This window comes from Amphiura filiformis, chromosome 9 (assembly GCF_039555335.1).
Source record: "Amphiura filiformis chromosome 9, Afil_fr2py, whole genome shotgun sequence".
NCBI classification, from domain to species: Eukaryota; Metazoa; Echinodermata; class Ophiuroidea; order Amphilepidida; family Amphiuridae; genus Amphiura; species Amphiura filiformis.
Genome location: NC_092636.1, coordinates 39368847 through 39395737, shown reverse-complemented (window position 1 = coordinate 39395737; position 26891 = coordinate 39368847). Strand labels below are relative to the sequence as shown.

The 26891-nt window shown below is 38.4% G+C and overlaps 2 protein-coding genes across 2 annotated transcripts; one reads left to right on the top strand and one right to left on the bottom strand.

The window, feature by feature from the left end:
• Positions 1-939: 939 nt before the first annotated feature.
• LOC140160072 (adenylate cyclase type 9-like) lies at positions 940-13808 on the bottom strand. Its single transcript, XM_072183342.1, is given in 7 exon segments — positions 940-1118; positions 1121-1372; positions 1375-1526; positions 1528-1652; positions 1655-2193; positions 2196-2466; positions 13253-13808. Coding segments are annotated over 7 exon segments (1521 nt in total). The 5' UTR covers positions 13256-13808.
• A 4665-nt stretch (positions 13809-18473) lies between these two features.
• LOC140160972 (ubiquitin-conjugating enzyme E2 K-like) lies at positions 18474-25737 on the top strand. The gene is made up of 5 exons (XM_072184330.1): positions 18474-18630; positions 19552-19704; positions 21339-21521; positions 22359-22487; positions 24708-25737. Exons 1-5 carry the CDS (start codon positions 18568-18570, stop codon positions 24777-24779), a joined length of 600 nt encoding a protein of 199 aa, XP_072040431.1. The 5' UTR covers positions 18474-18567; the 3' UTR covers positions 24780-25737.
• Positions 25738-26891: the final 1154 nt, after the last annotated feature.

Below are 26891 nucleotides of genomic sequence, written 5' to 3'. Positions count from 1 at the left end.
CCTGCTCCTCATATCTTAACAGTCAGATGAACACTAAACCAACACTATGAAGACATTGCTCTCAATCACATGTTACATGTACGAAGGAATCCCAACAGGAATTGACTTATTCATCAAAATATAATGATTTGACAGACAGTTGGAATGTATCTATTGATAGCAATTATCATAATGTATCATCCTGTACCATTGCAGACTGTACCAATGTTTAAAGATTTCAAAATCAAAAATTCTTACAATTAAAAACCAAGGACGGTTTACATCACATGCTAAATCAAGATCAACAAGTTTGCCTGTTTAATTTTGGTTAGACCAGCTGTTGAGATTCACTACTTGGCCACCAGTTTTCATCCTATATATTTTTTTTTTTTTTTTTTTTTCATTTTTTTCTATGTGTAGCATTATGGGTGAGACCCTGACAGGGTACTCAGTACAAATGACCATGTGGGATGTGTCACATTTTCTGCCATTTAGTATCTAGGGCCCAATTTTGTAGACCAATTTTGGTATACAAAAGCTGAACTTTCACTCCATCACTTTCGCATTTAAAGTGATTCAAAAATTTACATGTTTGACACTTAACTTCTAAAAACATTGTCCAAAAGGACAAAAAAGGACAATGTCAAGTAGTAAAAGGTCATTCAAGTAGTAAAAGTACATCAGTCATTCATCAGTATCAAACCCCTGATGACACATGACAGAGGTCAGTATGATTACTCTGAAATTATTCAGGCACACTTGAGCATGCAATGCTTACGATTCATTTTCCTGCAAAATTGATAGAGTATTAATTCAGCTTTTTCATACCTCTTCACAAATAATCTGTGGCACAGACATCATTCAAGATATTTAATAGGTAGACCCAAACATTAACCTGTACAAAAGTTCAAATCATAATATATAACTAATACTCCAGCTATCTACATGCAACAAACTTTACTACTTACGTGCACCAAGAAGCATCGGCGTTTGGTTGCTACGATTCTCCTTCATCACATACTTGTCTCCCAAAAACTGTGCCGTCTTCTCCGATACGTGCACCTTTCCCGGCTCACCAGAAGCTTCCATCTTGTTGGCAATATTAACATCCCCAGACCACACATCAAACTTGAACCTCGGCTGCCCATCACTCCATAAAGTACAGTTCCCGTGTATGGATACCCACGCATATTCACATTCTCATGCATTTCTTCACAGAATTCCTTGATAGATTCCACCATGCTCAGACCCATTTCCACGCAGCAAATAGCGTGGTCTTCTTGTTCCTTTGGACATCCAGACACGCAGTAGTAGCAGTCTCCAAGCGTGCAAATCTTCTCGCATCTCGTTTCGCGCTGGAGGTCAAATCGTCCGAATAAGTTGTTCAGAAGAAAACCAATCGATCCGCTTCTTTGTTAGCGCTCATGCGAGTAAAACCAGCTATGTCTGCAAACAAAATGCTCACATTTTCCATTCTATTCATGTAAAATGGGCGAAATGGCCTATGCACTCCTCTGGGAACCATTGGATCATTTTTCTTCCTTGCTCAAGAGCTCTTCCGCAACTACAGCAGGCATAAGATGACAAATCGCCGTCATCTTAAGCTCCTTCTCGTTCTGATGTTGCTTGCGTGCCACTAACGCTTGGCCGATCTTCATGAACGATGCTACGGCTACTGAACCTGCTGCATGAAGAATATATGGATTCCTATCAGATGAACGCATATGTGCAGAAATATTTTGGTTGTGACCATTTCTCCTAATCTTGCGGGATCCAAGTTGTACCGACAAAAGTACAATGTTTCATAGGCCACCGAGAACAAAGACATGAGTACTACAGTTGGTAAGAATGGCAGAGGAATCACAGTGTACATCATGAGTATTGTCTCTACACACACAGCAAATGTGGCAACAACGCTCATGCTTTGCGCTGTACATTGTGGATTATACGCAAATGTAGCTAGCACAAGTCCCGCCAGCACACATGCTAATACAAAGTGCGTTTTGAACACTAATTTTTGATAGAATTTAGTCCGTGTGAATAAAATAAGTAGTATACAGAGTATGATTAGTGCCCCTAAACCGACAAAATAGCCCCACCAGTTCTGGCATCCTTCCGAACTGCTACTGGTTCCTACAAGTACAGCTAGATATATCATCCATACGATGCACGCTAAAATGATGTAGCACAAAGCGTAGCGAAATCGCCGTCGATTTGCGGCAATGAGCTTCTTTTGAATTCTTTTTCGATGAGTGAGGAGTCAAATTTGGGATTCCACCAACTGCCCGATGCTCTGTCAAACAGTTTTGGGCAGCAGCGCCTTCCTCTGCGACTGTCACTTGAACTACCCGATTGTTTCCTATCGGACACAACGCGTACCTCGACTGCGTTATCATCAGCCGCGTCCTTGTTAAACCGCACCTCAGTACTGGTTGGGGTTGTGGCACTAGCAGCCATGTTGTCTTCACTAGGTTTCTCAGTGTGAATCTGATAAAAGAAAATAATGGAGTATGCCATTAGCACAATAAAATCAAATTTGTCAAATTTGTCAAGGAGACACCGACTTTACCTTCTTAAATGGTCAAATTGTCTAATGACCATTTAAGAAGGTAAAGTCCATGCCTGTGGTTATAGGTTGGAATGCGCATCTCTCGTTTGAAGTGACTTGGGGATTTTTTACCGCACATCAAGTTGCTACGATGCGACTCGCACCCACAACCTTGTGATTATGAGCCCAATCACTTTAAATGCAAGGCTACCCCTTTAAAAGTATACAAACTAGCAAATAATCAATATGAGCAAAAATCTAAGAAAACAATGACATTTACATGAACAGTCTTACATTATGATCAAATAGCAGATACATGGCAGTATGAATGTCAATTGGAACATGGGTATTTAATTTGGTCAAATCACAATATGATGCGCCTCCAGCAGTTGCTTGGGAGATGCCAAAGTATGCAGTGCATCATGGGAAAATATTGACATCCTAAGCCCGCGTAATACAAAATACAGCACAATATGTCATTGTGTATTTAAATGTCAATGATGTTACTTGCGAACGCACACTAAAACAGCAATTTGTAATGCAATTATAGAATCCATCTTCTATCTATTGATTCTATAGAATCATTTGTAAAGCTGTTTTCAACATTATTAATATCCCACTCATGGCTTGAACGGCGATGTCAACCCTAGGTTAAAAATTGGACTGGCAAGAGCAACCGCTGGTGGCGCATTTTATTGTGAATCGTGAGAATGTTACGATGTTCCTTTCAGAGAAAGGCAGTACGAGACAGTTACACTGTTTTTACCTAGATCTAAGACTTAACTGTCTTGTGCAACAAATAATAAGAAATTAGTATCACATAATATGGATGCATGACAGAGGCATATAAAACAGCCCATAAAGAAATCATGATATATACCAGTTTGGACTAGTTTTATTATGGATTGTAATGTCAAATTAAATTATATGCAGACAAATCCAAAATTCTACTCATGATATAATGACTGTTTGGAATGCTGAAAGTGAAACTGAAAATGGTAAAATGCATCTAATATCCTCTCATACCCTGGCTGGCTCATTGCATGTATGTATGAACTCCATCATCTATGAATGAAATTTACACAATCAACTCAAAAGACAAACTATTATTCATCTAAATTTAAAGATATGAAATGAAAAAACTTTTTTGCAGTAGCGCTGAAGATGCTGAATTTCAATGTTTAATTGTTTTTGTTTTGAAAATATTTGAAATATTACTGTGATTACTCCCGCTTGTTGTTTTTCTAATTGTATTTCTTTCCATTATCTGTGCAAATACAATTACTGCAGTAGAAAACATGCTTTAATGAAACTGTATTTTAACAAGTCTCCTAGTTGATATTGTTCCAACATATATGGTTCAAACTTACACATTTTGCATTCAGTTCTTTCTACATAAGTTTACTGAATGAGACAGTATTCATTTGCTATTCTGCATACATTGTAACCCGGGGCCAGAGGTGGGGATGTTGTATTTCAAGTTGGATATCATGCTCTAAACAGGTCTTTTCCTCTGCATGAAAAACAAGTATTTTGCTGTATGGGCGTGGCAAATCAAATAAATTACTATTTTCATACTGTAATCATACAGGTTTGTATGTATAGACAAATCCAACGAGCCAAGTCATGGTCAGGATTTGGTCCGCCATTACTGGGTCCCCGCAGCACCAAACTGGTGTTTTAACTGCCCAATTGGGTGGATTAAAGCCGCTTAAAAATCGATGTTAGATTCTATTGTGTTGTAAACTGTCATCATTCTTTTGTCTATGTGTAACACGGTGATAGAATACAGTTTAAAATCCCCTCCAAGGCCGCATCATTTCCCATTTTAGGTGAGATGGAGCCGACAAAGACCCAGCTATGGCTGCCATTGAGGTGTAGGAATGTGTGAAATTGGATTTGTCTGTAATGGAAAAAAATATCCTGTTTTACATCTGGTAATTCCCTTCACATATAGTACAAAAATGTATATACCCTAAATTAAAAAGCCATAATTTTTCTAAATCGTAAATTCCGGTTTCTCATTTGGACATGATTTCAATACAATACAATACAATACAAGGTCTTATGATAAAAGAAATAATATCAGTACTTCTCACTACACCTTTGTAGCACCAACAAATCATTATAAATGGTCTTCACACTGGACATTTATTACATCTTATTGCAACCTTTCAGTTTTACTATGTACACAATATAGCATTTCTGGATCACTACACTTGTCAAACACTATCCTGCAATACCATCAGGCCAGAATAAAACATGTGCAATTCTATGGAAATCTGTCAGTTTGTATCTTGGAAAGCAAACTTTGTCTCTTAAGGGGGTCCTACACCCCTGGCCAATTTTGTGCCTATTTTTGCATGTTTCTCAAAAATTATAGTGCATTGGTGACAAGTAAGATATGTATATTATATAGGGGCAAGGACTAACAACTACTGCACTGAAAATTCAGCAACTCAAGGCAAGTAGTATTGATTTATTGATCAAATACTGGTTTTCCCTCATTTTTGACCGTAACTCCACAACTGTTGTCTCTGCTGAATTTCCAGTGCAGTAGTTGTAGTCCTTGCCCCTATAATATACATATCTTACTTGTCACCAATGCGCTATGATTTTTGAGAAAAATGCAAAAATAGGTACAAAATTGGACAGGGGTGTAGTACCCCCTTAATGCCAATATGTCCAGGAGAAGGGGAGCTTTCTGGATTCTCAGCCATTTCAGACCCCCCCCCCAAGGGTAGTGCTCAATTTTGGTTTGGGTAAGAGGATCTGAAAGTGTCAAGTGGACCCATTTTTCAAGAAATTTTGATCCATCGATATACCAAAAGTCAAAAACTTTTTGCCAAATATATGGTTAATTTCAGAGACTTTGGCTACAAATAAAGGCAAAATTTTAATATTGAAAAAAACATTTTATTTTATTTTATTTTTTCAGTGCTACAAAGCCTACAAACGGAATTTGCACTTATAGAACAATTAATCAATGAATAATATTTTGGTGACAGTGGAAGTCAACTAATTAATTATTTTCTACCCAATTGGGTGAGTTCAAGCCCCGGGTTCAAGCAGTTTGTTGCCAAAATGCACTCATATTTGGAACATTGGGTGCATTTTAGTGTAATGTAAATCATTAAAGTTTGGGCCACTTGAGAGCCGATATGCCATGGCTTGGACCTGGAAACTTTTGGCAACACTGATTTCATCCCTGGCCATTGATTGAAACAGCATCACTCCTGTTCCCACTGCCTTAATTAAATAGATCTATCAACCCGGTCTATCAAACAAACAAGGGACACCCACTTGAGAAACAATTCCATTTGGTCCGAGTATTTGCAAAACATGAATAGCCATTTGGGTCACACTTGATGCATAACATAGTGAACATGTACATACATTACATAGTTATGTTGTGCAAATTACACCAGTTTAGGAAAAGCAAAGCTTCTAGTTGGCCTGAGTTTTTCTATCCTAGCACTTTGTGTAAGTTTGATAAAGATTCTGCTAGCTCAGGCAACTAATAACTGAACACATTGAACTACACATTGGTTTCAGTTTTGGCCAACTCAATCAGATTCTTAAACAGGAAATGGAGAAGAATACAATACGAATGTATTCAATAAGAACACTCTTGTATTCAAATAGGCCAAACCATTTTTTAAGGACAAGGCAAATATTTCATTAGTGGAAAAAAATCTTCTACATGTACATTAAACTTACATGTACAAACTCAAGTCCAACTCAAGTTGACAATTTCAACAGTTATCATACCCTGGCACCACATCCTACCCCACTACATGTATATCAAATAAATGCTACTGAAGATGATGAAGAAGATGAGAGAAAAATGCAGAAAGTTGATCAATGTTCTACACGGGTCATACCATTTTTCACCCTGATGTGACATTGACATTAAGGGTTAACACGTTGAGGCAGCTATTTTGCGTGCACATCTAATCAGCGTATTTAAATGTGTGTCATTGTTTGTGTGTATGCCAGTGCCTTGAGTAGATGCCTGCGATTCGAACCTTTGTCCAATGAAATACATACTGACATCACTGCCACATCAGGGTGAAAAATGATATACTGTGGCATACATGGAAGTATTGCAGATCTACACGTATATGTATCATGAATGTTCATGACTTGCAGTAAAATGTATGGATCAATTCTTATGAGAAACCCTGTAAACCATGTGCATGCTTTGTAAGATGCTCCAACAACCCTGCAGTCACATACATGTAGATCTTAAATTCTAATCATTCAACAGTCCCTTTATTGTGACCAATATAATGGTTGAGCAGGATTGATAGATATTGAAAATGAATGTAAATCAAACAAATCAATAGCCTTTTTCCTTCAAGAGCAAATTGGAAATACAAGGCAACAATAAATACACTAATTAACAAGCGTCTACATATTATTTGCAGAATAGAAGAGTTTCTATTTTTCAATACATGTCATCAACAGACTTAAGTTTGACAGCAATTTAGCTCGTATCGTATTCTTTCAAAAATAACTCTTGATTCCATATCATCCCGCAACTAAATTTTACTTCAATTAAATTACATGTATTCTTTAGGGGGGAGAGTGGAAGAATTATTTTAAAAACATAATCCAATTACAAATCAATTTTAGAAAGGTGGTCTAGCTTAATCCTGTATATTTTTTCAACTTTCAAAAGTGCTTAATTTTTTCCATACCCAAAAAGTACCTAACTTGCAAGTTTATACGTCTTTATCACTAAATGTTTTCTACATTTCATGGAGACCTATCAAGTAAACATTCCAATGTAACTTTTGAGTTTAATCATTGACAGTGGTATGGATATTAGAAGCAAACATGCATCCCATTGGCTTAAGGGGTGGGGTATGAGCGTTTGGACAGTATTTATTGTGGGACATGAGAGCACATCAGACATATCGAATTGCATTCTGATTACGAAGAATGTCATTCTGATATCAAATAATTTTCATTTTATGAAATTCACGATATAATATAAATTTTATGACAAATTATTAAAATTTGATATTTTTCACATTTTGGAGATATAACAGTCCTCGAAGTAAATTTTATAAATTTAATAATATAGTCTTAAAGTGTATGTAGCTGGGAGGAAAAGCCGACGATCAATTGAAAATTTTGACCTTTCATATTGAAGATATGGATTTTTTTCCCAAAAGACCTGATTTTTTTTGGTGTTTTGGGGAAAAAAATCAATACGAAAGGTCAAAATTTTCAATTGATCGTCAGCTTTTCATCCCACCTACATACACTTTAGGTAGAAATCATCAGATTTATAAAGTTTACTTCGAATACTGTTAAATATCAAAAATATCAATTTTTAATGATTTGCCATAAAATGTGTATTACATTGTGAATTTCAAAAAATCAAAATTATTTGATATCAGAAGGCCATTCTTCGTATTCAGAATGCAATTTGATATGTCTGATGTGCTCTAATGTCCCACAGTAAATACTGTCCAAACGTTCATACCCCTTCCCTTTAGAACAGTGCACTTTGGGGTAGTACAGTATTCGAAATAGCGCCTGTCCGCCGACCATTGGCCAGTAGCGCCTGTCCGCCGACCATTGGCCTGTAACTTTTTGGTGGGCTGGTTACTTTCTTGACTAGCAGTCTAATTGCAGGCCGAGCTGGCTAGTTACAACTTTTGACCCCCAAAAGTTTGAAGAACTATTATCAGGGAAGTGAGCCTAAAAATAGACTTTCAATGACACTAAATTGACCCTTCCAACAGCACTTTTCTTCTGACTTTAAAAAAAGAAAAAATTAAAGGACAAAAAAGTGGGTTGCTAGAAATTGAAGTTTGCCTGTCCTAATTTGACAATTATCTTTCCAACATTTACATGTACCAGACTTCTGCGGCCCATTGGGGTTCAAAGAGTTCTTGTTTTACAAATCTGGCCAACTAAAAAGGTCAATAGTCTTTCTTGACACCTATAATTATAATGTAGCATCTGTAAAAGGCATTAATTTGCAGTCATAATAGCAATCTCCCTGTCTAAAATGATGGGCAGGCGATGGCTAGCTAAGACAGGCACAGGTTGCCAGTCCTAATCATCAAATTAATATTTTCAATTTTTCATAAAATAATACCAAAAACATCATTTTGTCCCCTTTAGCGATATCCAATCAGCTCCAATTTTTTTCAAAATCCAGTTGCCTAATTTTGTACTCAATTTAGAATTTGAATTATTAATTAAGGGATTTTTGTAGTTTGAATTTTTGAGAATAATCCATTCATAGTTGTGTGCCCTTGAATTGATGTTGTTAAAATATTATTTTCAATGCAGGCTGCATGCAGGCAAGCTATTTTAATTTGTGACATGCAATGCTGATGTATGTCCCAAGATCTATGGGCTGGTACCTTTTCACCCGAGCCTGTTCCATGTAATTTTTTAAGTTACAGGCCCGGTTGGTCAGTAACTTTGTGAGGCATGGGGTGAAACATGACACGACCGACCGCAACTAATTTTATGGTGCACAATATACCAAAACAGAACTTGTATACATGTGCCTTCTAAAATATAGAAATAGCATTTTGGATGTCCACGGATTATTATATGTGTATGTAAGCTATTCAGTATCTAGAGTGTCTGACATGTTAAATGTAGAAAGCAGCAGAAATACAGCAGATGGACTTTTCCACTTAATGGTTCATGTCCCTGAACTAATTCTAGTTCTTCATATGATCATGCCTGGAAAAAATTAATTTAAATTGTAATGTACTATGTACATAATAATCTATGCATGATATTTAATGCATGAGTATTTCCAAGTAATCTGTTTACATACACAAGGCTTAATATTGTTAGATCCCGCATTAGGTTGTTTGAAAGTGTCGTCAATAGCCCCATGGTGGAAGCGAACCTTCGATTCTGATGCCAAGTTAAATGTACCTGTAGCCATGGCTTAAGGGAGTCTCCAACACAGGAGTCAACTGCAAATGAAAGCCTACATGTACAAATTGAGAAATGAAATGTTAAATGCACAAGTTCATTATATGTTCTCAAAGCAGGTCCATATATATATGAGCATTTGTCAAAAATTAAATTCAAGCTACTTGGTAGGTTTCAGCATTCCCACATTATTTATATGGTTTGTATGGTCATTTATTTTGGGCCTGTTATTTATTTTGGGCCTGTTATTTATTTTGGGCCTGTTATTTATTTTGGGCCTGTTATTTATTTTGGGCCTGTTATTTATTTTGGGTCTGTTATTTATTTTGGGCCTGTTATTTATTTTGCTAATAATGGTTCAATTTGGATGAAAGCTCTTCTGATCAGTCTCAGTCAACTGTGCAACTTTTGATTAGTCCTGTTTACTTCTTAACTTTCTTTGCTTTACACAGTGTCATGCTTCATCGATTTCTACAATGTACTACATTTCAAATGCATTTGGACTCTAGCTTCCAATGCGAACTATTAGTATCAGTGAGCAAATTTGTTGCCAGACTTTTGAGTAAACCTACCCATCTCTGAAACATGTTCAATATTACAAAAAATAAAGGCAGATAAAGGAATCAGATCTCAATTATCTTTACAGTATACCTTTTTTTTGGTTTTCACGAGGGGGGGGGGCAAGAGTTGACAGGGGAACCCCACTCCACCACGCCCCTCCCCAGAAGAGCAGCTTGGAAGAGAAGGCAGAGAAGAGCAGCTTGGAAGAGAAGGCAGAGAAGAGCAGCTTGGAAGAGAAGGCAGAGAAGAGCAGCTTGGAAGAGAAGGCAGAGAAGAACAGCTTGGAAGAGAAGGCACAGAAGAGCAGCTTGGAAGAGAAGGCAGAGAAGAGCAGCAGCTTGGAAGAGAAGGCACAGAAGAGCAGCTTGGAAGAGAAGGCAGAGAAGAGCAGCTTGGAAGAGAAGGCAGAGAAGAGCAGCTTGGAAGAAGAGGCACAGAAAGCAGCTTGGAAGAGAAGGCAGAGAAGAACAGCTTGGAAGAGAAGGCAGAGAAGAGCAGCTTGGAAGAAGAGGCACAGAAGAGCAGCTTGGAAGAGGAGGCACAGAAGAGTAACTTGGAAGAGAAGGCACAGAAGAGCAGCTTATTCCTTCAAAACTCTCAACTACCAACACTTTCATACCGTACCACTCAAGAACCAACTGTTTCAAGAACTCATTTGTGCCACATACCATCATTGATTGGAATTCACTTCCACCCGATTTCCACTCAGTTGAAGGAATAAACCAATTCAAGACAAGCTCATCAGAATTCTTCAAGAATCAAGACACGATAAACAATATCACAGAAGAGCAGCTTGGAAGAGAAGGCAGAGAAGAGCAGCTTGGAAGGGGAGGCACAGAAGAGTAGCTTGGAAGAGAAGGCAGAGAAGAGCAGCTTGGAAGGGGAGGCACAGAAGAGCAGCTTGGAAGAGGAGGCACAGAAGAGCAGCTTGGACGAGGAGGCACAGAAGAGCAGCTTGGAAGAGGAGACACAGAAGAGCAGCAAGTTGGAAGAGAAGAGCAGCTTGGAAGAGAAGGCAGAGACGAGCAGCTTGGAAGAGGAGGCACAGAAGAGCAGCTTGGAATAGAAGGCAGAGAAGAGCAGCTTGGAAGAGGAGGCACAGAAGAGCAGCTTGGACGAGGAGGCACAGAAGAGCAGCTTGGAAGAGAAGGCAGAGAAGAGCAGCATGGATTCCAACTGGAGAAGAGTAGGAGCAGGCAAATCAGACTAGACTAGGTAAAGAACTTGATGGTTGCTTCATGTACACAAGAATGCTTTGAGCAGTATGGTATACAACATTAATTGGAAGCAGCACATCACAAACAAAGAGCTTTATGGTGACCTTCCAAAATGTTTGAAGATCAGAAAGAGGAGGACACATTTCACTGGGCATGCATACAGAAGCAAAATGAGCCTGTAGCCAAGCTGATTCATTGGATACCAAAGTAGAAAACCTGGTAGACCCCCTCTAAAATATGTGAATGTATTGAAACAGAATGTCCACTTTTAGGACTGGCCACGCAGGACAGAAGGGTACACTACAGGCCCAGGGTACAGTGGCATAGCATCATAGGGGCACTGGGGAATGTGCCACTCCCCCCAATCGATTGCAAAATTTAGAAAATCCCATAGGAAAATTGCTGAAAAATGGCTTGTGCCCCCCAAATCAGACCGGTGCCTCCCCCCATCATGGTTGGTGCCCCCCCAATATGATGACCCACATTTCGCCACTAGTATATGGTGTGCTTTTTGTAGTTTGAGGACACCACCCATCTTAAGCAAGTAGCCTATTTTGAACAGACTAAAATTTTGTTGAAGTGCAATTTTAGCAACATATTTGATGCAATTGCCTGTTGTGATCGGCTGTGTTTACTTCTGAATAACCTCTGGCATTGCTTTACACAGTGTCATGGTTCATGCTTCAGCCGAATCCAACGGGCAACAAGATTTGAATGAAAAAAAATGTAGTATCTACAAAGTTGAATAGTTGAATTCATTTTTTGATTTTTGTAGCTCCCAAGTTATTATTTAAAATTACTAATTACCGGTAATATATTATGTAGTGGAGAGCCTTTAGATGCCACAAGCAAATGTTGCTTGAGAAGTCTAGCCATGAATTTGCTCATCAATAGAGGCCGTCAGTCAGCCTTTCGCAATCTTGTGGGTACAAACGATCTGCGTGTTCATGCATCGGACACTACGCGCAGGGCGCAGCTTGCCACGCAGCTGTTATCACGTGTCGATGCGGTGATTTTGCTGTTCACGCATGGAGAATGGAGATCGAACGACCGTCGCAGCGTGTACCCACAAGATGGCGGCATATGACGTCACGCTGACGGCCTCTATAGACATTCCAGGCTAGAGACATTTATTTTTATGGCTAGACTTCTCAAGCAACATTTGCTTGTGCTACGAGTGGCATCTATAGGCTCTCCACTACATAATACTACTGGTAATTAGTAATTAATAATAACTTGGGAGCTACAAAAATCAAAAAATGAATTCAACTTTCATACAGATACTACATTTTTTGTACAACAAGAAGTTTAATTTACTAATAGTAATATTGTATGACACCAACAATTTAGCATAAATTATGGACCACATCTATATCTGACATTCATCACTGCTGTTATTTTAGTTAAACTTAACTTAAAAGGGCATTTCCTGATCCACAGCATCATCCCCCCACTTTTCTCAAAAAAAGTTGAGATTATTATATCACTCACTGGGAACCTCTGGCTACATATGTTTATGTACCGGTACAAAAGATTTCTTGCAGATTAATTTGTTTAGCAAAATTATCATGAAATTTCTACCAGAACGAAATTACAACACATTGTCTACATGTATATGGAGCAGTCAGGGTACGAATTCGGCTGTATCGCATAGCAAAATGCTCCACATTTTTAAGTGACTGCTACACAATTTTTGGCTTGTATAGAATTTTTTACAATGTTTTGATATGTAAAAGCATCCCATGTATGATCAATTAATCAAAACTGCTATACAAAATTTTCAAATGAAATCGCACCCTGGGAGCAGTGTAATACAGTACACATAACATAATCATGCATGCATAACTCACAAACACAAAATCGGAAGGCAACTGAAATTTTGGGAATAAGCTTTTTTCGTGGATACACGATATCTATTGAAAAATGCCATAAAAAGAGGATGCTAGGATCACAAAATACTCCTTTAACTTAAGCAAATTATATTAAAACATCAACAATTAAAATAATAAATACATCAAAGGTTTACCATGTTTATTGTTTACATGTACCTGTCCTGCTAGTCCTAGAAATCACTCCAGGCATTTGGTAAACAAAGTCTGAGTTCTCACATTAATAAATGTCAATGTCATGAATGTCAAAAGCTGAAAACTCTCAGAAAACTACATTGAGGTGGATAAGTCTGCTGTGAAAGCTGCATGTATTTCCAATGATGGATAAGACAGTCTGGCAGTCATAGCAGCTACATGTAGCCGGGCAGCTAACACTGTTTATACAGCACTCAGCAGTGCATGCAGTTCATTCAGTCATGCAGTATCACTAGCCGACACAACAAAATCACCTTCACAAACAAGTTTCACAGATCACGACAATAATTTGCTTGCTGGCAGTTCACTCTCCGTCCTCTTCCTTTACTCGGTCTTCAACAGACTGCAGCCCTCTTTGCTTAACAAACATGCCACACATCGAAGAAGATAATCATCATAATTATCATTCAGGTCGTTCCGTGCCCATCTACTAGGCATCCATTACTCGGGCTCGGGCAGCTTATTACCGCTTGTTTCTATCCGTTTCAAAGTCATACATTAATGGCAATTCTATGAAGTTGAAAATAAATATTGACCAACTTCTAGAAATCTATCGAGTAAAAAATATGTTTGCACTCTGCTTGGCGCAACTTTTTATTAAAAATGTTCCAAGAGTAAATCATAGAGGAGCAAATGACATTTTACCGTATGACAAGAAGATATAACGCGACTTTCCGATTATTGATTAGCGATTATGGTTGGCCACAACCGCCATAACACGATTTACACGAATCGTGAAATTGTTTTACATTTTCGGGGTTTTCAGCAGACTGAACGGGTTTATAAAGAATAAGGATTTGGCTATGTTTTATTTGGCAAAACAGGGTAATATTTTTGTGATCAAAGAAAAAAAATCACTCCATGAACTTTTCTCACGCCAACAGGTGCAGCATCAGTGCATGGATTAACTAGATATTTTTCCATGGCCACCCCACCCCACCAAGAAAATGGTTCTCTGTAGAACCTTAATCTTAAGGATCCCTCAATGCTTTGTAGATAGAAAAAAGATTCTTTAGTCAAGAAAATGGTTTTGTAGAACGGTTCCATGCGCGGATTTAGAGGGGGCACAGCCGGCCCGTGCCCCCCCCCCCCCCCTTGGCGGATCCCAAAAAAGAAAAAAAGAAAAAGAAAAGAAAGAGAAGGGAAGGAGGGAAAGAAAAGAGGAAAAGAAAAGAAAGGGAAAAAAAGAAAAGAAAAGAAAAAAGAAAACGGAACAACGTAAAAAAAAGAAAGAAAATCTTCGGACCTGTAGCCTAATAAATCTGTAGTGAGTATCATACACCGGGGTGGCACTCCAGGCACGGATTCAGGGGGCGGCGCCCCCTTCCTCCCCCCTCCCCCCAAAAAAAGAGGAAAAGAGGAAAAGAAGTATCAGAAGTAGGCCCTATATACGGTGGCTGATATGTGACATATCAGCCACCGTACCTATAGTACTTGTTGATTTCTTCTGGCCCGTCGATGATGCAGGGCCCGTCAGATTTTGTCACCAACGTCAGTATTAATACGGACTCCATGCTGGCTTCGATCCATGCATGCTTTAAATTGCGAATCTCCGAGTCTAAGGCCTATTAAAGTGTCAGTGTAACATTTTACAAATTGAGTTCGGGCCCTGTTTTGTTTTAAAAAGCAATAATATACTCTCGTATAGTGTAAAACAGATGCACCAAAAGGCTTCAATTGGACTTTCATTTTGCAAAATTTCCAAATTTCGGAGGGGGAACATCAGACAACCCCCTGCCTATATAAACAACTGCCGTTTTCGCTTCTGTATTTCACACCCAGCACTCTGAATTTATACAATAACAGTGAAAACAGGTGGCTTCAAATTGGCCTGTCATTTTGCAAATTTCATATTTTCGGCTTTTTCAAACTCATATTTTACACCATAATAGTGCCAAAATGGTCCACCAAATGGCTTCAATTAGGTTTTTATTTTGCAAATGTTTCGCATTTCTGAGGGGCCATCCCCCTCAGACACCCCCCATGTCGCACAACGTTATGGGTACATATAAAGCAATTTACAAGAGGTCAAAACTTGTCCATGAATGGCTTCAATTGGGCCGTCTTTTTGCAAATTTTACGCTTTTTCAAACTAAAATTTTAAACAACAATGTTGACAAAATGGTCCACCAAATGGCTTCACTTGGGTCTTCATTTTCCAAAAGTTTCTCACTTCTGAGGGGGGCACATCCCCCCTCAGCCACCCCCCGGCATCGCGCAAGCGCTCCGCGATGACCGCTTCGCGGGCATTTCATACATTTTATTTTTATTTTCAGGAGTGTGCCCCCTTTCTCGAAATCCTGTATCCGCCCCTGGTAGAACCAAAAACGGTTCGCACGTCTTTCTCCTGTCTTAACTTTGCGATGAGTGCTTGAATTAGAAAGTCCCTAAGGTAGGCCTATAGGCGGTCTATTTTAAATCTTTAAGGTTCTATAAAAGAACTTTTAAGGTTCTTTATAGAACCCCCGGGGTTAGAAGCTTTTGGTGTTGTAGAGTGCTATACGGGTCAAAAAAGGTTCTTAGTTGCTCCTTTTTTCTATGTTCTGTGGTTCTTGAGTAATTAGCAAAAGGTCAAAGATTTGAACAAAAAAATGCTCCGATTTTACATCAATGGCTTAAGCCATGTACGATCTTTTAAAATCAGTTTGCTCAATTGTTTTCACTTTTTTTGCCATATTTATAGGCCTAATATTTACACATGTCCCAACTTGCCCCTAATTGGATTCAGCCAAATTCATTGGGTTTACACAGAGCAAGTTTGAACACCACAAGCGGCAAAGATAAACGTGAGTTCTCATTTTACCTCATTAGTTTGGCTTAAAATGACCAGAAAACTTTCCTGACAGTCGTTACTGATAATATTTGGCAATATTTGGCAAAGAATAACCAAATTAAATTTTGACCAGAATCGTATAGGCCTAAGGCTTTAAATTGTTCCTCTTGCAAAACCTTTCAAATCATATTAAGACCTTTGCACATATGCCGATGTTCATTAGGGTCTGTGGCAATAACGATAGCTAACGATCTGCTGTGCCATGGGCCAGTTCCAAAATGTCTTGTCAAAAATCCGGGGTGACACTTAACACAAATAACCATACGGGTATATGTTCCCCGGAAAGACCCCCTTTTTGGATTTCGCAGCTCCGAAATAAGACCCCCTTTAAGTTATTTCAGCTCTAGCTCATTCCTCATATTTCTGGGGGGTTCAGGCGATTTTCAACCAAAAGCCAAGAAATTTACTTGTTCGCGGCTCCACTGAAAGACCCCTTTTACCGGTACGCCGCGCCGCCATCTCCCAAAGAACACCACATTAAAATTCAGGGGGAACATCATCCACCAAAATGTTTTGATGTGCCCCCGGGGTCAAAAAATGCTTGTACTTGTCACTCCTCTCGACCTTCCATCGCTTCAGTTTCAGCGCTCCTCTTTGCACAGTCCGATTTTTATGGAACCCAATGAGCTCTAATATATAAACATGCACTATAATGCGAGTACAACAAGTAGGCCTAAATCGGGCAATTTTGCATAGAACGTGATTGATTCATCAGGTTTGTAGAGGCCTACAGATTGAATAAATTTCTTTTGAAACCGTCAATCGTGAGTTTAAATTTCTGGTTTTGTCCAAAAGAAATTTATTCAATCTAAATAGTTTCTGTACTGTTTTCCCAAGCTTTTCTAGCGTTTTCTGCACCATGAATGTGGCCAAAACTCTCTTTCCCCCACTGTTTTTCCAGGCTAAAAATTACTCCCCCTTTTGCCGTGCAAAAATTGCTTTCCCCCTCTTCGCACTTTTGGGGCTATGATGGGCAAATATGAGGTTAATTTGGTCAGAAACCCATTATCAGGCATGGGGAGGGGGGTGATTGTATGGACCATCCCCCTGGCAAAATATTGGGGGATTTGAACTCGCGCGCATTTATTTTACTTTTACACCATACCGGTATTTCATCACTTTAGCTTCAAAATATATAGCAACAAATTTCGCGTAGTTCGCGCGCAATTGTATACCATAAACTTATTCTGTCGCCAAAAGGTGCTGGATTGACTATACTTCAAGAATTTTTTTCCAACTCCACCCCCCCCCATGTCAAAAAGAAATCCTCCTCTAATTTCGTGGTTTATTCCCACTATACAAGGTCCATGCCACTTGGTTCAATCAGAGAAGATACCAATTGGTCCAATCATGGACGGTCCAATCCGGGGTTATAAGCATATTGAATGCTCTCCCCCCCCCCCCAACTAGGATTTTCACTTAGGACGGATATCGGGAGATATATTTCGTTTGGTAGAGCCTTTTTTACTGAAACTATACCTTAGGCCTAACACTGACACCCTTACAAAATATGGTGATTTCAAATCGCGGGCATCATCCACACTGTCAGTCTGCCACACTTATTTAATTCCGCCTTACAAACATATGCTTTACAGCCTTGAGTGCCCCCCCCCCCCCCGCTGTATAAGCCTATCCCATTTGGTCCATCCGGATTTTGGCTAATGTTTTATGTCACTTTTTCCTTCTCCCTTCCTGCTTTTCTTCTCGGGGGGGCACTCCCACTTTGGAGATGAAGCGGTAGGCCTATGTAGGGCTATTTATAAGAAAGACCCCCTTTTCAGTGTCGTTGTCACCCAAAGTCCCGGCCATATTTGTTTACGAACACATCAAGTTGCGTTTTTGAAGCCCCTTATTTTTCTATTTGATAATGTAAAACCCGTATTTTTCAATATTGAACAGCAACTTTCATTTAGGCCTATCTCTGATTTTGTTACTTATTTTGAAGGAAAAAAGAAAAAGAAATTTGAAACCATTTAGAACTAGGCTATAGAAATTCTTTTCGGGCCCCCCTTTTCAGACCTCAACAATTTCAGACATGACATGAAAATAAATATGGCCGGGTCAACCCCAATATATAGAAAAGCATATAAACTCATTTTCCCAGGAAAATTTTTGGTCATGTTTTTCAGGCCCCCCCCCCCCTTAATAATAGGGTCAAATTTAAGAGCCCCCCCTTTTGCATCAGCCCCCCTAACAAGTGTTTGTGAACGGTCCCCTAGTGGGAAATTACCGTTCAATCAGACAGGGCCTGTCATCAGAGAACATCAGGGGCGGGGCTGGAGCGCCCTCATGTGATATACCAGATGACAAAAATTTCGTCACATAAAAAAATAAAATGGTGACCCGATCAGATTGTATTTGTGTCCAGTAATAAAATAGATTGATTCTTTTGGCCTGGTACCTAGTTCTTAAACAAAATCTGGCATGGCAAACATAGCTGCAGGAAGAATTAAAAGAGAGCTTACGGAAGTTACAACTAGTGAAGAAGTAGGTATTAAATTGCCATTTAGTAGCTAGATGTCGAGCCGTTAAAAGGTTCCAAATTCGTCTCCTCCAAATGATTGTCATTGTTTTGATCTACTTGAATTAAACATTTTGGCTGGAACAATCCACATTAAATGCACATCGTTCACAAAGTACATAGATATGTTAAAAACTAATAATAGTGTTGCAATAACTAGTGAACAAGAGGAAATAGTGTGTATTTAATTTTATAATGTATTACAACATTTGATGACCAAGTTTTGCCCATATCAGGGACCCTTAATTATAAAATGTGAAATAATTGAATGAACACAGCTTTACAACAGCTTTACAACAGCTGTACACGATCCAATCGCGATCATAACACTTATTTCAAACTACAACACAAACGCACAACCTTCATGACCTCGGACTATGCATAGCTAACCAATCGCAAGTGCGTTGCTGGCATGGTTGGATTCACTTCCGCGTTATGCAAACAATCATTACTCTGTCAGGCTGTCGGTTGAAATTTTTAGTTACTATAGACCACTTGACAACATTGTTTATCAACAAAGGCGAGGGACGTACTGATCTATCGATAATCGATATGCTTGAACAAACCGCTACACTGTTCAATGGCTTTCTTGTACTATCATTATATATGAAATGTGGTAGGCGATTTAAAATGCACATTCCCTGAGCAAACTATGATACGTATGTACACTGCAGGGCAAAGAACAATGGAAATTGCCATGATGGGTAAAGTGCCAAAGAGTTGGGCATGATGGGCGAAGAGTTTTGTGGTTTTTAATGGGGGAGGCAAGATCTCTTGACTGGGGGATTTATCCCCCATGCTCCCCTTGGCACCGCCAGTGAAACTAGTTCTGCTCAAGTTCAAGTGAACAATCTAACACTATTGATGCTTGGTATTTTATCTTTCAGTATGCTAAAAGTCAAATCAAGATAGATATTGTGGACAGTGACTTAACAGAATTACGAGGGGAGATTGTAGGTCCTCCAGATACTCCATATGAAGGTGGTAGATATTTGCTAGAAATCAAAATACCTGAAACTTATCCATTCAATCCTCCAAGGGTAAGTAAATCCTAAATCATGTCATTGGGACTACACCTGATACAGGGCTCAAAATCCTGTCTTTGATTAGATTCTATGAAAAATACCCTTCCATGTGTGATTGTTGCCATTGATGTAAATACATGGCTCCTGGGGTTTCTCTACTGGAAGTCAGTTGAACTGAAATTCCTTCCCACAAGGTAATAATAGGCGTATTGCATTACAAGAGAGTCAGCTCAGAGGGTAATCCAACTCCTTTGTTATGCAGTGCACATACAGTTCAGAGGTTCATCCACCTCCTTTGTTATGCAATACACATATTGTATTATGGGAAGGAATTTTGGTCAAACTGATTTCCGGAATTCCACTTGAGAAATCAAATCCTGGATCCACATATTATGGAATGGGAGAAATCACCCTTAGCCATCCCAGCCCCGATTAGATATAAAGTGATCTATGTAATTGTAATATTTCAATCTGTGCTTGTTTTCTTACCAAAATACTCTCCAATAGTCATGAGTATGTTGCTTGTTCACACAAAATGGGACATATGTTGACCCTGGCAGCTGAGAACACATCTAAGTGTCAACAGGGTTTTTAAAAAATCACAATATTGTATGTACCGTATATAATTATGTGATGTGATGTGATGAAACAAAATCAGGTGGAAGTTGGAAATTGTTGTTTTCCGATATGGGAGAAGAAAATATGTCAGTTTATCTTAAATTCCTTTGTTTTTGTGACCCGATTTTGTGATGACTATTTTATGAATGAAACTAATTCCTACGTTTAGAAAAGTAAAAATATGGAATTTGATTTGATCTGATTCCAGACTGATTTTGCTTGATCACATCTCATATTTGTAAAGTCTCCATTAAAAAAACACCGTATTTTAAAACGATGTGAAATTACAAATATAATGAGAAAGTGTAATATTTATTATGAGCATTCTTTGTCATCACATCACTCTCTGTCATTGCATCATTTTCCGAAGGGGAGGGTGTTAATTAGAGGTCTTTTTTCTGTAATTCCCATTAAAAACATTGTCATTAATAATGGCCGCACACAATGGATATTGTGAAATCGGCGATCACTTCTTCGAAAATACAGGTATGCCTACTGTATGGTATTTTGACAGCGTTTATGCAACAGTTTGGTTGTAAAAATTTGTAGGGGCGTTTATTAGAGGGTTGGCTTTAATTAGGGAGAATACAGTCAGTATGTACAGACATAATCTTACTCTAGCTGTGGCCAGTTTTATCCCTTAATTCATCGGGAGCATTACATAGTGACGGATCTGCACTTTACGGTCAAATCCATAGTGACGGATGTTGAGATCTCAAAATAATTGCACAAGACATAGTGACGGATAACTTTGGCAATCTATTACAAATGTAAGATGTACGATATTATTACATTTTAACATTTTGAAAATATCTTTCAAGGCTCTACTTTTATTAGAAACATGAATTGCTGAACATTAATGACAAGTTTGTAATCTATGCCCAATAAAATTTACCAACTCAACGTTTTCCCAATGCCCATTTTTTGATAAATTTGCGATCAACATCCGACCAACACTATGTAAAACACCCTGGGTTTGACATCCATCACTATGTAATGCACCCGACGAATTATTTACTCTTATTTTCCAGGTACGCTTCCTGACCAAAATATGGCATCCTAATATTAGTTCAGTAACTGGCGCTATATGTCTAGATATCTTAAAAGATCAGTGGGCAGCAGCTATGACGTTACGGACCGTCCTACTCTCGCTACAAGCGCTATTATCGGCAGCCGAACCGGACGACCCCCAAGATGCGGTAGTAGCTAAACAGGTCAGTGAATGTGGTGGACAATAATTGACATCTTTTGTTTCGTTTTTTAATGAATTTTAGTTCCCACAGAAATATTATGTGATTAGGTTTTATGATCCTAGAGATAGATGTTTGGTTTATTTGTTCTGGATGGCCGTGGCTGCTCTCTCAATACAAAGCACCTTGGACCTTATGTAAGTCATCTAAGGGGAACTTATTAATTTCCATTTTGACCACTGTTCATCATACAAACCCCAAGGACAAACTTCTCTCTCAACAAAAAGTGGAGGCGATCTATCTATGAAATCCCCTGCAGGGACAGTGCTGGTAGAGAAATATAAAACCTAACCTGTACCTTTATCATAACCCTAAAACCTAACCCAAATCCTGATGTTAGGGGATGGTGGTAGTGGCAGATATTGCTAAATCTAGCCAAAGTTTTTCTACAATTATTCTTTAACAAGTTCACTATCAGATTCCTATTGCTACCACCCCAGAGGTACACTGCTGCCCAGCTACTTTGTTGTAGAGTACCTATATGGGTACTCAAGAGTACACACATTGAAGCCATATGTGCAGTACACACACTGGTACTGGATTATACACTAGAGTAGCCAAAGTAGCTGGGCAGCAGTGTACCTCTGGGGTCGGAAAACAAATTTAGGTTACAAACTTTGCAAAGAAAAGTGGCAAGTTGGCAACTATAGAGTCAGTTCAGTTTTCCTTATGTCACAGTGATACATGTCCATAAGACATGTGTTTAAAAAAAAAATTTGAGAAGACACACAGGTTCAGTTCTGATCATAATCAAGCAATTGAAATTATCAAAACCATGTCCATGTTTTTTCTCCTTTGCAGTACAAAGAGAGCCCTGACGCATTTTTGCGGACAGCAAAACATTGGGCGCAAGCTTATGCAGGAGTACACCACAGTATGCCAGAATTAGAAACCAAAATTAGACAACTATTAGATATGGGATTTGATGAGGTAGGTGATGAAATCTTAGACCCTTTTTACACTATGGCCATGTGTTTTGAACTCGCCACCTTTAGCGTTACATCACAAATATTATGAATTTTTACACCAATCAAGTTTCAAATTAGAATATCTCCACAACTGTCAACCCTAAACTAGCAAAAGTATACATTTTTGGAAAGCTGAAGGCATAAGCAATTTAAATATATACATTTGAACTCAATTGTACAGGGTGACCTTGAATTATACAGGGTGGAATAAAAAAATTTCAAATAAAAAATTGGTTACTTGATGCATTGCTTATTACTAACTTGCAGTAATAAACTGAAAGTAAACAACATTTATTTGGTTAGAGGATAGGGGGAGCCTACTCACTTTGGAAGGAAAAAAATCACAGCTGTTTGGTAGTCGCGAAATACAGGGTGTCCCAAAATATGTTCAAATTTTTTACAATTACAACATATTTTGAACTGAAACATTTTACCCCTAACCCATACAGAAAAAATAAGTCCATATTTAGATTCCTCATCAAATTTCCTCTCAGAAAATGTGTACATTGACTATGATAGGATAAGTAATTAAAAATTTACAGCAACTTTTATATTTTGAAGACCTCCGCATTGGTTACTACAGTGTTTAATACGGAAACAGGTAGTTTTTTACGTAAAAGTTTGTATTTTATAGGCTTAACCAAGCATAAAGAGTTCAAAATGATTAAAAACAATTAGCAGAATTGTTTAGCTGTAAATTAAGACAAAACCCAAGTTTATAGCCCCTGTAGTAGTTAATTTATTCAAGTTACAAACGTGAAGTGCCCTTTTCTCATAGAGTTTATGTGCTCCTCCTCCCCCACCTCCTCCTCCCCCACCTCCACCACCCTGACTGCTCGCAATTCAGTCAATCACAGCTTCGTTAGTTGAGAAGCTATATTGTTCATATTTACAGGGTGGTTAGTGGTATTCATTAGCTTTCAAATGAGACCAAAACCATGACATTATCTTTTTGTTTAGCGAAGGTATGATGAATTTAACAGATCACAATTTGAAATTACGTAACAACACCACCATTTTTGGGTGGCAAGTTCAAAACGCATGGCCCTATACCTCATGTCGACTCCAGTTTGGTTGTGATGTATAGGTTGTGTACCCTTTAATCATGTGTGCTGTTCTCAGAATCGCAGCTTAATATGCTTGTGTGTAAAGGCGGCACAATCTGAATGCTTGAATTTCCCCGAAGATGACTTCAATTTACTGATAGTATGAACACCTGCAAACTCAAATTCATTTATGGTAATCCTATGTCACAATACAGTGGATCTTGTGGTTTCTCTACTGCAAGTCAGTTTCACCAAAATTCCTTCCCACAATACAATATGCCATATGCGGGTTATAAGAGCATATCTGTTATTATTGAAGACCGAATTAAAAAAAGTTTGCGTATGATGTCCTGTCAACCAAACCAAAAATGCTATACTGCGCAGGTCAGTAACCAATCATTCCTTGCTTTTGCCCTGACTTCAGATGCAAACTAGTGTAAAATTCAGTCTGCAATTAAACCTAACCACACACGTGATCAGCAGAGCACACATTGCACATTCCCGTTCGACGTACGCTCCGGGTTGTTCCAGGATACACAATGACGGGTAATTTCGGTAAAACCGACTTCATCCAGAGAAACACAGGATCCACGTATTGAATTTGAGGTCAAAATAGAATAGTGACTTTTCCTATAATGTTTTGCAACAGTGGGAAAATGGCAAAATCGTTCTGTTCAATCCCCACCTACCAAAATGATTTTCTTGGGACAAATGCGTTAACATTTATAATTTGTGTTGAAGTGGGCTAACATTAAGATAAAAGAACCTAAATCAAGCCAAAAGGAAGATCCACATTACAAATGTCGGTCAAGTTTGTCCCAGTATTTTGGTGGGGTGGACTTCCCTGTTGTACACCACTGAGTTTTACACACATTTGTACCCTGACCAGACTACAAAAAAAAAGTCTAAGGACCTTGAAAAACTGATTTGTGTTCGCATAAAATGTTTTTAATAATATGGGGTGCTTTTGGCACCGAAACTGTGAAAGAAATCCTTTCTGTTTGGCAATATGCTGTGATTATGTATCACATGTGTGATCATGCATCACGGTTTATATGCTAGTACAATAACTGAATACATTTGATACATTTTAAATTAAAAGTCTTTCACTCTGATTTGATTTTCCTTTATTCCAGTCAAGAGCGAGAGCTGCATTATCGTCAACAAGCTGGGATGTAGAAAAAGCTGTGGACCATCTGATGAGCTGAGAGTAGTGGAACACTTGCCCCCACTGTATATTCATTACGCACCACAGTTCGTAGCCCTAAAGAAATATCCTTATACAGTCACAACTGAAGTTCAATCTGCTTTGATTATTCTTTTTCCTTAATTTTGTATTAAAAGAGAAGCAGCATTGCGCTCAGGGGTAAATATTATGATGCCAAAGTTATGTAACAAACATGTTTGGCATATGGTGTGATTGAGTGGTGGCCACCATTTTGAAGTTGATAAATTGTATATCAAGTGCTCATCATGATGATGCCAAAGTTGTATACACCATATAGAGACATCTTGAGAACCACTGAAACTGATCTGTTTTGCTATGCTACCATTCATACTATGAAATGGGGTATACCAGTTGAAATCCATACTTCTCCTATGGAAGACATGATCGTAATCTGTGTAGATTTCAAATGGATTCACCTATAGAGGTTATGCATATGACGTATCATCCCGTAAATATGGCGCTTCTCAAATGCATTCAACAAAAGCATGATTGCAATCTACCGCGACAGTTCGTCTCACACACATAACAAATGCACTATGATCAAATAGGTTGATGACAACATTTGATTGAATGGACTGCACTGCGCCATGATTATGGTGAAGAACACCGGTTCAAATCCTTTGTTTGGAGCCAATCGATAAAAGCATGCAGGGCCTCTAATCAGATGTGGAAGATAAAGGGCATGTCTCCCACAGGGGTGTATGGATTTCAACTGGAATAGCCATTGTGACCAGCAGGATGAATTGAACAGAATATAGCAATTCCCACTTATGAGTACAAATTTGGAATATTTTCAAAACATGTTTAGTTTTTGAGAAATAATCCAGAACTTTGGTGCATATCCAACAGAGCAAAGTTTGCATTGAGGCACCTACTATTATTTTTTTTTAAATTCCTTTCCATTGATTTCATAACAAAATAAAGAGATTCCAAAGCCATTTTATGTAATGAGACTATGTGAATTTCAAGCATTGTAACCTATGATATGGATGTACCATAATAACAATCTTGATAACAAAATGTATTATGTACAATGTACCTATGTATATGATTACTGTAACCACTCATGCATAAGCCCAACTCTAGATTTGATTCTGGAATGTAGGATTGGCCTATATTGTTTGGTGTTTTTTTTTTTGGGGGGTATTATATGAGTTTTCCATTGGAAAAGTAGTAAGGGGTTATTACGTAATGGGAAAGGTAACAAGAGGGAAGAACTCTTGGGTACCAAATAGCATCGTCATGTGTCCAGGTTATGGTTACTCAAAAGTGCACATTTTTACTCAATTAATTTTTGCACTTTGTGGAATGTTGCAATTGTTTTGAAATTTTTTATTCAAAGCTTCCTTGCATCAACATACACAAATGGAATAGTGTATTTGTGAGAACTTGGTTATTATTGCTGTAACTACTAGGAACACAAAACTAAATGAATTGTAGAAATTACCATTTTTCAGTCCCTCTCAGGGGATGCCATTTTAAAGGAAGGGGGTGGTCATGAATATGTTGGTAACCAGAGTCAAATTTTTTATGACCCATCTATCGCGAGCTAATTGTTTTTATGACCCCCTATCTCAAATCAAAAATTTTTATTACCCACCCCCCCCCCCATTTTTGCATACACAGACTCAAGACAATCTATTCTTGCCGGAACTAAGATGCAGCATGCGCAAAAACTTAAAAGCGAAAAAAGTGTGCAGAGCGTATTAAAATTTGGATTGTAAATGTTGTGCGCACATCTTGATTTTAAGTTAAAAGAATGCGCGCACAGCGTGCTCAAATTTTATGTCACCAGCCCTTATAATTCTCTAACTCCCCTAATTTTCGTGTACAAACTTATCACCCCTTAATAATTACATTCCTGACCCCCCCTCCCTTCGAAGAAAATGACAGCCCTCTTACTCAGAGTCATTTGTTTAACATTGATGGCCATGCTCGTGTGATTGAAGTGGTTAAACATGTTGCAGCTTTCTTCTGGGTTTCTAAAAAAGTTTTATATGCTTCCAGAGTGCTCTTGGAAATGGAAATAATCTGTCTATATGATGTAATTTTTGTATTGTCATAGAATTTTGAAAAGGGGGTAGTGATTTCA

Excerpts from the sequence above, each read along its gene's own strand:
- LOC140160972 (XM_072184330.1), top strand. The coding sequence starts at position 18,568 with ATGGCAAACATAGCTGCAGGAAGAATTAAAAGAGAGCTTACGGAAGTT. Across the intron at positions 18,631-19,551 it reads AAGTTACAACTAGTGAAGAA|TATGCTAAAAGTCAAATCAA; the intron begins GTAGGTATTAAA and ends TTTATCTTTCAG. Across the intron at positions 19,705-21,338 it reads ATCCATTCAATCCTCCAAGG|GTACGCTTCCTGACCAAAAT; the intron begins GTAAGTAAATCC and ends CTTATTTTCCAG.